We start from the raw sequence: 13,681 nt of genomic DNA on the forward strand, positions 1-13,681 counted from the left end.
TGTAAGCTCTTTGAGCAGGGACTGTCTTTCTTCTATGTTTGTGCAGCGCTGCATATGCCTTGTAGCGCTATAGAAATGCTAAATAGTAGTAGTAGTAGTAATATGATACTTGGGAGTTCAAATACCCTGGCGGCTAGGAGATTTATTTTCGGTAAATTACCCAGTGCTTCAGAAGGCGATTTATAAAGATCTGGATCGTTGGCATACTATAGGTCTTTCGTGGTTTGGGAGGATTGCATCGATTAAAATGAATGTATTACCTCGTTTATTGTATTTATTTCAAGTGCTTCCTTTGTGTTTACCGCAAACCTTTTTGACTAACTTGCAAGATCGGTTAATTCGGTTTGTTTGGAATCAGAGACGCCCGTGGCTGCCTCGTTCCTTTTTATATAATTGGAAACCGGAGGGAGGACTAGGGGTACCTAATCTTTGTTGGTATTATTGTGCGACCCAGTCCTGGTTGGCGATTGAGTGGTTTCATGGAGCGGATCATAAACTGTGGGTCTATATTGAGCAATATTTGATAGGAGTTTGCAGGTTGAGGCATTTAATGTAGCTGCCTGCAAAGTATAGAGGAAAGGTTGAGCAGTATCCGCCTACAGTGAGGTCCACTTTTCATTATTGGGATTTATTATTTTCAGTTAAGACCACTCCTTTGTCTAAACATACCCCGATAGCGGACAATCCATTGTTTTTACCGGAAGTTGGAGTGACTACGTTTCATCGGTAGGAGCTGGTGGGATTAGACACGTGGAGAAAGTTGTATGACGGAGTGTATATTCCTTTTGAGGTCCTTTTGAAGGAATATCGGCTTAGACATAGTGACTATTATGCATATACTCAACTAAAACATTTTTTGCAAATACCGGCTAATCGATCCTGTATAGTTCGAGAGGATTCTTATTTAGAAGATCTTTGTGAGAATTCCAGGAGTACTAGGGGGTTGATTACATGTTTGTATAGCTTCCTAGCTAAGCGTCTTAAACCCTATACTTTACATAGAAGGAATTGGGAAAAAGAATTGGACTTCAAATTATCAGATGCTGATTGGTTCATTATGGAAAAGGCGCTTGTAAAATCATCTTTGTCGGTGTCCTTGAAAGAAAATGCGATTAAGGTCTTTTACTGATGGTATTTCACACCAGTACGCTTATCCCACATGTTTCCTAATGTGTCTCCTAACTGTTGGAGGGGTTGTACAGTACCAGGGACAGTGGGTCATATTTGGTGACTGTGCCCAAAGGCACGAGCATATTGGAAGGCGATACAGTCCCGTCTTTAGAAGTGGTTACGCTTTCTAAAAATACAAGGACTAGGGGGCATGCGATGAAGCTACAATGTAGTAAATTTAAAACGAATCAGAGAAAATATTTCTTCACTCTACGTGTAATTAAATTCTGGAATTCGTTGCTTGAGAATGTGGTAAAGGCGGTTAGCTTAGCGGAGTTTTAAAAAAGGTTTGGACGGCTTCCTAAAGAAAAAGTCCATAGACCGTTATTAAATGGACTTGGGGAGAATCCACTATTTCTGGGATAAGCAGTATAGAACGTTTTGTACTTTTTTGGGATCTTGCCAGGTATTTGTGACTTGGACTGGCCACTGTTGGAAACAGGATGCTGGGTTTGATGGACCTTTGGTCTTTCCCAGTATGGCAATACTTATGTACTTATGTAAGACAAGTGAACTATGATCCTTATCATGCCTTAGTGGCCGAGGCAAATGTGGCTTTCTCTTCTTCTGGAATAGTGCTCCGAAGATCTGTGGAGAATGGAAAATATTCTGACCCCCATCACACAGAACAAGGGATCTCTTTTGCATCATCCCAACTTCCAATCCCTGGCCCTCACGTCTTGGATATTGAAAGCTTAGAATTTCTCACAGATTAATGTCTCCAAATGGGTTAATTTTGCAGATACCACGACAAGAATGAAGCTCACTCCTGTACCTATCTGATAGACTGTTGGCTCTTGCTTGAACACTTGCATATTTCAAAGAGAGCCATCTTCTGGAGTTCATAAGGTGGAATAAGCACTGGCAATATGTCAAGGTGGGATTGGAAATTCTATTTTAATCAGGCTGGTGGCATCCAATAAAAGTGGGATATTTTATGTACCTTTCTGTCATATTTTCATGGTCTCATTGCATTTTTTGGTACTTGAGTATCTTTTTTTCTTCTTGCTTACTTGTGAATAGTCACTTAGCACTGATATGTCCATTCATTGTGCTGTTGTTGTGCTTTCCAGTTAGATTTATTTGGTGTTTGCTTGTGAGAGGATGCTAATGTTAGTACATAACATTTAGTCAGAAGATAAGAGATTTTTCTGCAGGCATTGTGATGATACTTTTCCAGAATATTTTCCAGAATCATCAGAAGCAGGAGACCTGAATAATAGAGGACACCTAACATTAGGCTGAGGATCACAAATATTAGATCACATACAAAATACAACTCTTGCCTTTTTATTTCCATAGCAACATCAAGCACAAGAGGAACAGGATGAAGTGAGGGAACTCACATATCACTAGTGAGGTGTGGAGATACCTATGTTTTAGCTCCTCCATTTTGTCCCCCAGTGTAGTGTTGCTACAGAGACGGGAAGGGAGCAAAGGGTTTTTTTTTCTCTGCTTTTGGCTGCTTTGTTCCTACTTTTCTTTCCTACAATCAGCAACACTTGATGACAGGAAGGCTGGGGCAAAGCTGGAGATGACAGGACAGTAGAAAATAGCTGCACAGCTCCCTAGGAAAGGAGCCAGAGGGCAGAAATGCTGAAAGATATGACATGGCAAGTGGGGAGATCAGAACCTGCTAGATCTATAAGAGGCAGTGCAGATGACAGCAGCAGCAGAGGTATAGATGTCATGAGGAAAGAAGCAGTGGAGAAGATGTGAACATCACAGAAGTTTCAACTTTATGTTTAATTGATATACCCCAATGGTAGGGCTATCATAGTGGTTCCCAATAACTATATCAATAATAATAGTGAGGGTAATGTGATTTGATATATCGTCTTTCTCTGGTACAATCAAAGTGGTTTACATTTATTATATGCAGGTATTTCTACTACTTATCATTTCTATAGCGCTACTAGACGTATGCAGCGCTGTACACTTGAACATGAAGAGACAGTCCCTGCTTGACAGAGCTTACAATCTAATTACTCTGTCCCTAGTGGGCCCACAGTCTAAGTTTTGTGGTGTCTTTTTGTACCTGGAGCAATGAAGGGTTGAGTGTTTTTCCCAGTCACATGGAGCTGGAGTGGGAATCAAATCCAGGTCCTCAGGTTCTCAGCCCACTGCATGAACTATTAGGCTACTCCTTCAAGGAGAAAACAAATTGCAACTCAGTTATAGAAAAGAAAGAGTAAAGTATGTTGTTCAGCTGCTGGATCCAGTTGCCAAGCTGCCACGTAGCCACTAAAATTTCCTAATTCCCAAATACATCAGCAAATAAGAATGTATTCAATCCTTTTTTGAAGGATTGTAATGGGGATTCTAAATGGAGGTGAGGAGTTCCAGAGTTGGTGCAGTGATGCTAAAAACACAGTCCTGAATAGGGAAGATAGGTGAGAAGGGGGAGGGTACTCAAGGTTGGGATATAAAATGGAGGCGTAAGGGAGGGAAACATAGTTTTAAATTGACAGTAGTTTGAAATTCCTAAATATATATACAAATGTAACAAATAAATAAATATAAAATAATATACCTATCAATGTTTTTGGTAGGTTGCCAAATGGCCACCAGGCTTCAGATTTGCTGGCCTTCAGTTTATTGATGTTACTATATTGGCTTTACCTAATGGTTAGAGCAGCGGACTGAGAACCAGGGAAGCTCATTGAGATTTTGGACGTCACTTAACTCTCCATGGCCACAGGTACAAATTTAGATTATAAGTGCTCCAGGGGCAGGAAAATACATAATGTACCTGAATGAAACTCATCTTGAGCTAGTGCTGAGAAAAGCATGAGCTAGAGCTAAAGCCAAATCCAAAATCCAGTATAGAGACCTACTGAATTTTGTTTTCAGATTCTGCACCAAAATCTGCTAGAAATCCAGGTTTGAGTTTTGGCCGCAAATGCCAGTGCATTTTTGACCAAAACTGAAACTCTCTCGGGCCCCCCCCCCCCCCCCATGTGATCACTCTCTTCCCACCTGACCACCTGGTGGTCTAAGGACCTCTTCAGGGGCAGGAACAAACCCCATTCATTCCTATCTGGTGCTGCTGCTCTGTAGAAATGGGTAACGAGACTTCCTGCAGTAGCCTTTTGAGACTGCTGCAGGAGGTCCCAGCAGCCATTTTGAGACTGGAACCTGCCCATGCTGTTTCCAGTCTCAAAATGGCTGCCAGGATCTCCTTGGCAGTCTTGGAAGCCATTTCTACTGGAACTGGCTATGCGCAGGAGCAAGTATGGAGGTTCCTGCTCCCACTGCCCACCAACAGCAAGGTCTGCCAAGAGGGAGCAACCACCAGGAAAGAACAGAGCCCTGAAATCCAAGTGTGGACAGCGTATCAAGGAGTAGGCTGTGATCAACAGTGTCAAAAGCAGCAGATAGATTAAGAGGGATGAGGATAGACTAGAGGCCTTTGGATCTGGCCAGGAACAAGTCATTGGACACTTTAGCAAGTGCTGTTTCAGTGGAATGAATGGGGCGAAAGCCAGATTGAAGTGGATCAAGAATAGCTTGAGAGGAAAGAAAGTCAAGACAACAGCAGTGAACAGCACGTTCAAGTATCTTAGATTGGAAATGGAGGAGGGGGGTGGGGCGATAGTTGGAAGGACAGGTAGGGTCCAGTGAAGGTTTTTTAAGGAGTGGTGTGACTACGGCATGTTTGAAGGCATCAGGATCAGTTGCAGTGGAACATGAAAGATTGAGGATATGACAGATAAAAGGGATGGCAGTAGGAGAGATAGTGTTAAGTAGATGGGTGGGAATAGGATCAGAGGAACAGGTAGTTAGTTTCGAGGAGGAAATAAGATGTGTAGTTTCCTCTTCAGTGATTTCAGAAAAGGAAGCAGGGGTTGGAGGCTTGAGAGAATGGACTAAGGGGAGGAGAGGTGGAGGTGACCTGGTTCAGAATTCAAGTTTATTCTTGTGAACCTTATCATGAAAGTACTCAGCCAGAGTCTGGGGGGGGAGTTGGAGGTGAAGGTGAAGGCACTTTTGAGGAGAGAGTTCAGTGCGGCAAAGAGACGTCGAGGGTTTGAGCCAAGAGAATTTGTCAACTGGATGTAATAGTCCTCTTTGGAAAGTAAAAGAGCAGACTGGAAGGAGGTCAGCAAGAATTTGAAATGTATGAAGTCAGCATGGGCATGGGATTTCAGCCAAAGGCGTTCGGCAAAGCGGGCACAGGAAGGTAGGTAGCGGATTCTAGAGGTCAGCCAAGGCTGGGGTTTGGTACGCTCTACAGGATGGAGAATGGGAGTAGCAAGAGTATCCAGAGCAGAGGAGAGAATTGTATTATAGGAAGAGACAGCCTCATTGATAGACTTGGATAACATAGTGGTAGCGAAGAAATTTGAAACACTGCAGGATAGAGTAGAAGGGTCAATAGCCTGAAGATTTCTAAATGTATTGGTTAAGATTGGACGGGACTGGGGAGGAGGGTGTTTAAGTGTGAAAGTTATCAGATGATGGTCAGAGAGGGGAAGAGCTGAGGCACAGAAGCTGGAGAGTGAGCAGTTAGAGAAGTGGCTAAGATCAAGACAGTGGCCATTCTGGTGAGTGGGGGTGGTGGAGCACAGTTGAAGATTGAAAGAGGATGTTGAACTGAGAAGCATAAGAGTCAGAGGGATCATTAGCATGAATGTTAAAATCCTCAAGGATGAGGGAAGGAGATGAAGGTTCAAGAAAGAAAGAAAGCCAGGCGTCAAAGTCAGTGAGAAAGGAAGAAATGGACTTATAAGGAGGTCGATAAATGACTGCTACTCGGAGAGGCAGAGGAGTGAATAGATGAATGGAGTGGACTTCGAAGGAAGAAAAGCAGTGAGACTGAGGAGGAAGAAGAGGTTGAAATCTACAAGAGGGTGAAAGTAGTAGACCGACACCACCTCCGCGGCCAACCGGGCGAGGAGTATAGGAGAAAAGATAAACCTCCATGGCATAGGGCTGCGACTGAAGCAGAATCTTCAGGGCAAAGCCAAGTTTCAGTTAGGGCAAGCAGATGGAGAGAATGAGAGATAAACAGGTCATGGACGCAGGAAAGTTTGTTACAGACAGAACGGGCATTCCACAGAGCACATGAGAAAGGCAGGCAAGAAGGGGGGAGGAGAGGAACAGAAATTAGATTGGAGACATCATGGTGTGACCTGCACAAATAGGATGAGAGCTGTTGTGGAGGACCAGGATTGGGATTGATGACCCCAGCGGAGAGCAGGAGAAGGAGCAAGAGAAAATGGAGAAGAGTTGAAGAGGTATGACGACAGTGACGAAGGTGAAATGTACTCAGAATAGAAGGCAGGAAATGTTGAAATTTGAGAGCTGAGAAGAAGGAAGGGGACAAAAGAGATGGCGAGATGATGAAAGCAGAGGGTGGGCAATGTGTTTGTGCAGTGTACAGTGGTTTCAGATGGAGAAACAGATTAGGAAGGGACAGTACCAGGAAGTGAAAGTGTACTGGAGCCATAAGTAGTGACTGGGAACCATAAGCAGTGACTGGGATAGAGCTCCTAGGCTTTAGTAACTGATCCAGCTTACACAAATTGTTCCGCATGCTCATTCGAAGTACCCCCTAAGGGTAGTATAGGAATTCCATCTTAACCAATTGTCCAGCTAATATTTTTCTCCAAACTTCATACCCACAAAGGTTAAAGCACATTACACATTATGGAGTGCAAGGGAGTCTTGGTCTTCTATCTGGAGCAGACCAAAGCCCTTAGAAAGTCCACCCAGTTTTTGTTTCTTTTGACTCTATGGGACTGCCGTCAGCAGACACTTTTGTCTAATTGCCTTGTAGACTGCATTTCCTTCACTTATGCCCATTTAGGTTTGAAGGCCATTTCACAGCTCATCAAGTCAGAGCTACAGTATAGTGACATCAGTAGCCCATTTGAGGTCAATCGCAATGAAGGAGACTTGTAGAGCTGCAACATAGACTTCTAGTCATACATTCACTTTCAATTATTATTTGGAGCAGGATTATCAACACAGCAGATGGTTTGGCTACATGATCGTCCAGATTCTCTGACCAGTAGAATCCAACTGCAGCCCCTCTAGGCCCATTTATTTCGGGTCTAGGCTGTCTTCTTAAGAACAGCAACAACAAAAGAAGATAAATTACTAAAAACATGTTACCCCCAAATAATATTGGTGTCTGCCTCTTGCAGCACCATTTTTCTCTTGAAGGCAACCTGTAGCTAGGGAGTCCCTTGTTACAGGGACTTTCTATCCTGCTCGTTCATGAAAAAAACAAGTTACTTATCTGTAGCAAGTGTTCTCCATGAATAGTAGGATATAAGTCCTGACATACTATCCCACCTCCCCATGGATTTCTATTCTGTTGTAAGCTTTAAGAATGGAATCAGTCCCATGGGGCAGTAGTACACCTGTACACTGAGTCTGCTCAAAAGCTTCTAGAAACTGTAAGCTGGAATTGCGTTCCCTGCGCCATGCTATGTCTGTGATGTCATGTCATGAGGACTTGTAACCTGCTGTCCATGGATAGATACCTGCTACAGGTAAGTACCTTGGTACAGTTTCTTAACTGTAAGTGTGATACTCAGATTAGCTCTTTTCTGTCTTTGGTTATATATTTTTTCAAATTTAAATTTCTTATATACTGCCTGAAAACTATCGAAGCAGTATACATTCAGGTACAGTAGGTTTATTCCTGTCCCTGGAGGACTCATGATCCAGTTTGGTACCTGAGGCAATGAGGGGTTAAATGACTTGCCCCAAACTACAAAGAGCTACAGGGGAATTTGAACCAGGCTCCCCTGGTTTTCAGCCTGCTCTAGCCTTTAGGCTACTCCTCCACTCCATTAATTTTGTAAAATTGGGGAATTCAGCATAAATGTTGATACTTCTGCTTATTCTTTTTTCATTGTTTATATGTTTTTATCATAGATGTGAGTATTGCAACAAAGGTTTTAAGAAATCCAGCCATTTGAAACAACATGTGCGATCGCACACTGGTGAAAAACCCTATAAATGTACACTGTGTGGCCGTGGCTTTGTTTCCTCAGGAGTTCTCAAATCTCATGAAAAGACTCATACAGGTAATAATAAAACTTTGTTTTACTATTGTGCTTTCTTTATGTATAAGTATATCGGCATTCTTCCCTCATCCCTCTTGTCTCTAGCACCTTTTTCTTCCTCTGAGAATGATAGGATTCCTCTCCTTTGCTCTGTTATTTATCCTGCTTATGGAGCAAAGTTTTTAGGTAAAAACAAGAAGGCCAAAAGATTTTATGGGATTAATTTTCTTTGATATGTATATGATCCTATTTATGTTCCCCTTATGTAGAATACTTATAGTCAGATTTCTACTATAGTCTGACTTAAATCATTCATTTCCAACTGAATCTTTGAGACATAGGGATAGATATGAAGATGTCACCTCTCTTGGTCTCTCCCATCAACTGAAATCTCTCTTTCTTATAAATAAGTCTCCACCTCCGTCTTGAGATCACCTTTAAAGATACACTCTTTCAGGAAGGCTTGCTTTTCTTTTCCATTACTACTATGATATAGTATAACACTTATTATTAAAATGGTCCCTCTCTGTAAACCTGAACAAATTCAGAATTCTGTGACTTCTTCCAAAGCACATTTTAAGTCTTCATGATTTACACATTTGTTCCAGAAGCTTCAAGTATGTATATTTTTGTAATTCTGTTGAGGTAAAGAGGTTTGGGTATGTGAGAATGAGCTTAATTTGCTAAGTGTCTGTGTTTGGCTATTCCCCCTTCATATGCTTCCTGTAAGAACTCCCTGTCAACCCCAGTCTTCACTTTTGTCAGTGTTGGCTCCTCATCAGCTGACTGGGCCAGGACTCCTTGTCACCTACACTTAGTTTCTCTTTGCAGGTCCTGTGCTTAAATTTTCTTTTTTTTTTTTTTTAATTGCCACAGCATTTGGACAGGCAAAATCAAAAGCATTAGTCATATAGAGGATAATTTTATGAAAGGAAGTCTGTCCGGGTTCCAAAAATGTCAGTGTTATGTATATAATATAATGTCAATGTAGGCATGCCTATGTGCCCTTATAAAAAGGTCCCCAGATCTAGTAGCACATAGATTTTCAAGCACAAATTGGCACCCACTCCAAAGAAAGTGCGATTATGTTCTTACATCACATTGTTGTCCTGCTTTGTCCTGACTGCATTCCTGGATGTACCAATGCATCATCTTACTTAAATATTTGCATTCAGCTGTGCAATTTTGAGAGTCTTTTTTTTTATTCTTTCCAACTTAAAGAGTGATAAATCACCTGGACTGGATGGTATACACCCCAGAATATTGAAAGAACTCAAACATGAAATTGCTGAACTGCTGCTAGTGGTCTGTAACCTGTGGTTAAAGTCATCTGTAGTACCTAAGGACTGGAGGGTGGCCAGTGTGACATCATTTTTTTAAAAGGGGTCCAGGATGCTCCGAATAATTATAGACCAGTGTAAGCCTGACTTCAGTTCTGGGCAAAATAGTGGAAACTATTATAAAGAATAAAATTACTGAACACATAGAGAAACATGGTTTAATGGGACAGTCAGCATGAATTCAGCCATGGGAGGTCTTGCCTCAACAATTTGCTTCATTTCTTTGAAGGCATGAATAAACGTGGATAAAGGTGAGCAGGTTGATGTAGTGTAACCAGATTTTCAGAAAGCTTTTGACAAAGTTCCTCATGAGAGACTCTTGATAAAATTAAACAGTCATGGCATAGGAGTCAATGTTCTGCTGTGGATTAGGAATTTGTTATTGGGCAGAAAACAGAGGATAGGATAAAATGGCTATTTTTCTCAATGGATGAGGGTGAATAGTGCAGTGCCACAGGGATCTGTACTGGGGCTGGTGCTATTTAACAAATAAATGATCTGGAAATGGGAACAACAATCGAGGTGATTAAATTTGTGAATGAAACAAAACTATTCAAAGTAGTCAACACGCATGCGGATTGTGAAGAATTGCAGGAAGACCTTAGGAAACTGGAAGACTGGGCATCCAAATGGCAGATGAAATTTAATATAGACAAATGCAAAGTGATGTACATTTGGAAGAATAATCAGAATCATAGTTATCTAATGCTAGAAAAAGATCTAGGTGTCATTGTAGACAATACACTGAAATCTTCTGTCCAGTGTTGTACCATAACTGTGTGCAGCATCAGCCAAAAAAGCAAACAGGATGCTAGGAATTATGAGGAGGGATACAAAATAAGACCAAAAATATTATGATGCCTCTGTATCACTCCATGCTGTGACCTCACCTTGAGTATTGTGTTCAATTCTGGTCGCTGTATCTCAAAAAAGATATAGCAGAATTAGAAAAGGTTCAAAGAAGAGCAACCAAATATTAGAGGGGATGGAACTGTTCCCTTATGAGGAAAGGCTAAAGAGGTTAGGGTTCTTGAACCTGGAAAAGAGACAAATGAGGGGGATATGATTGATTGTCTACAAATCCTGAGTGAAATTAATGGGTGGAGGTGAATCGGTTTTTCGGTCATTCAAAAAGTACAAAGACCAGGGGGCACTCAATGAAATTGCATGGAAATACTTTTAAAACAAATAGGAGGAATATTTTATCACTCAAAGAATAGTTAAGCTCTGGAACTCATTGCCGGAGGATGTGGTAACAGCAGCTAGTGTATCTGGGTTTAAAAAAGGTTTGGAAAAGTTCCTGGAAGAAAGGTCCATAGCCTGCTATTGAGATGGACATGGGGGAATCCACTGCTTGTCCTGGGATTAGTAGCATGGAATGGTGCTACTAATTGTGTTTCTACCAGGTACTTGTGACCTGGTCGGCCACTGCTGGAAGCAGGATACTGGACTGGATGAACCATTGGTCTGACCCAGTATGGCTGTTTTTATGGAAAACATTATACAAAAGTGTTTGAGAATAATTGTCTGTCTGGGAACAAAGTAACTCTCTGAAAATTTAACAGAATGAAATGAAACTTGGCATGGGGGAATAACCAGTAAAGACACATTGAGTTAAAAATGGGCCAAACCGCACAAGAGGTTTCAGAGAAAGCAGGCCCCCAAAATATAGCCTAATTAAAAAGAGCTCCAGCTTCTGTAGCATAGAAACTTAGATAGTATGAAATATGACAGTTAGGGATCAGGGGAAATCAATTTTAAAGGTGGAATTCCCTACTCTTCCAAACCCCCTATACTGCTCCACCCCCCCCCCCCCCCCTATACTGCTCCACCACAAAAGTGCCTCACCCCCTAAAACTGCCATCTGCAAACTGCCCCACTCCAAAGAACTCCCTCAACTGCACCCCTAAAAACTATCCCTCCAACCTGCTCCACCCCAAAATGTACCCCCCTGCAACTGCCCCTTCATCCCGCAAACTATCTCACTCCCCAATACTGCCCTACTTGTATATGAAACAACTCCCCACAACTTGTCTCGAACCTCTAAAACTACCTCCCTACAAGTGCCCCACCACCCCACAAATTGCACCAGCCCCCCACAATAACCCTCACATGCCCATGAACAGGGCCAGATTAAGCTATTGGCAAAGTTAATACATACTTTGTATCTCTATGTTTAAGAGGCCCTATGAAATGTACTCAGGTTTGAAGAAGTTAGAATTGACAATTGCCTGGCCTTTTTCTTTTTTAGAAGTCGGCAGAATTTTACATTAATGTCCAGAAGGTAGTAGGATGAATAATATATCTGGACAAGTATCTGAACATCTATCTGCAGTTCTCTAGTTCTCCCCACCTTGTGTAAGTGAACCTGCTCTGCCTCCTTCGATAGTAACTAGCAGCAGAGACTGTAGGTAGGATCCAGGCAATGGAAGGGCAGAGGGATTGGTGGACTGGAAGAGAGGGGGGTGGTCTGGGGGAAGTTTCTTGCTATAGAAGTGAAGATTCTGCATGTGATGGGGTCTGAAAAGAAATGAACCTCCTTCAAAACAAACAAAAAAAATGCATCAACACATTTCAGTGGGAGAAGCAGTTCCAACAGCTGTAGTGTACATACACTGGTTCACTGATCATTATAGAATAGTAATTGAGGGGAAGGCAGTTTGAAAGATGGAATTTCTATCTTTCCCTCGCCTGTTGCACACATACACACATCTGCACCCCTCCCCCCCAACACACACGCACATACTCTTACATGCAGTGGTTGGAAAGAATTCTGTGAACCATGCTCTGCGTGCTTTTCCCACTTGTTCATATCTGAAGCATGCTTTAGTCACAGAAAATGCATTAGCAATGTTTGTTGACTAGGTTGAAAGAGCACACAGAATTCATTCCGTCCACTCATTTTCTGAAATGTATGGAATCGGCACTTTCCTTATATAGCAATGTTATCTTTAATTGTGATGTCTAGAAAAATTATCCATAATTTTTGAAGTCTTTGAGTGAGGAATGCCTTCCTCTTAGAGGTAGTGAAATGTATTTTTGTTAGCCTGAGTGGGTGCTGTGTTTTAATTTGTATGAAGATAATTGATCTCATGCAGTTCCACTTCAGAGTTTGTTAAACATATTTTGCACAACATAAATAACTTCCTCATCAGTCCTTCCAAAGGAACATAACATTGGTATAGACCAGTGGTTCCTAAACCTGATCCTGGAGGCACCCCAGCCAGTCAGGTTTTCAGGATATCCACAATGACTATTCATGAAATATTTGCATGCACTGCCTCCACTGCATGCAAATTTTTCTGATGAATATTCATTGTGGATATCCTGAAAACCTGACTAACTGAGGTGCCTCCAGGATCAGGTTTGGGAACCACTGGTATAAATAAATAGTCTTTCCTCAGATATAAGCCTTGACAGCCCTTTTATTTGATTGATGGCCTTTTATTGGACTCCATCATTTGGATATCCTTTTTAAGGGTAAAATTTTCTGTTCCAGTTTGCTCCCTTGTGCATATGTAAAATGGCGTACAGTTGTGGATTTTATGTGCAGGCTTGATCAAACATCCTGCAAAATAACTTTTACCCACGTTACAATCTTTGGGTTGTGATCTGCTTAATTAATAAATTTGTTTGGAATTGTATTCATATACTCTAGTCCTTATTGGGATCCTCTTTTTGTCATTCCACCTGTTGATACTTTAGACATTTATGATTCAAAAATGGATGTTCTTCCTGCATGTAAACAACACTATGGCGCTCATTTTCAAAGCACATGGATGTCTCAAAATGGTCAAAAATGTCCATATGTCAAAAACAGAATTTGTATGTCCTATATTGCAGTTTGACCAAATAGCAAAAGGGCATGTTGTGGGCACATTAAGGGCGGGACTAGGAAGGGCCCAAATTTAGGACATCCAAGAGTGATAAATGGAAAGAAACATCCAAGTCAGAAAAGAAGGGTGTTCTAAGTTAGACCTGTTTCACTCATACGTCTAGGCTATGAAAAGGTCCCCTTATTGAGGAGCTGACCACTGGAAGGATTAAGCCATGACCCCTCCTTAATCCTCCAGTAGTTGCTGTCCTCCTCTCTCACCCCTGAAAGTGACATGGATTGAAATACCAGGCACTCTGACAACATCGGGTATT

At 41.7% G+C, this 13,681-nt stretch overlaps 1 protein-coding gene across 1 annotated transcript in view; it reads left to right on the forward strand.

Moving 5' to 3' along the window:
* Positions 1 to 13,681, forward strand: part of ZNF236 (zinc finger protein 236) — a 502,799-nt gene that overhangs the window by 368,207 nt on the left and 120,911 nt on the right. The window contains exon 19 of the mRNA XM_030211824.1: positions 8,062 to 8,213. Within this exon, the coding sequence (XP_030067684.1) occupies positions 8,062 to 8,213 (152 nt within the window). The remainder of the gene's footprint in view (positions 1 to 8,061; positions 8,214 to 13,681) is intronic.

The sequence above is a fragment of the Microcaecilia unicolor genome, chromosome 1 (genome assembly GCF_901765095.1).
Source record: "Microcaecilia unicolor chromosome 1, aMicUni1.1, whole genome shotgun sequence".
NCBI classification, from domain to species: Eukaryota; Metazoa; Chordata; class Amphibia; order Gymnophiona; family Siphonopidae; genus Microcaecilia; species Microcaecilia unicolor.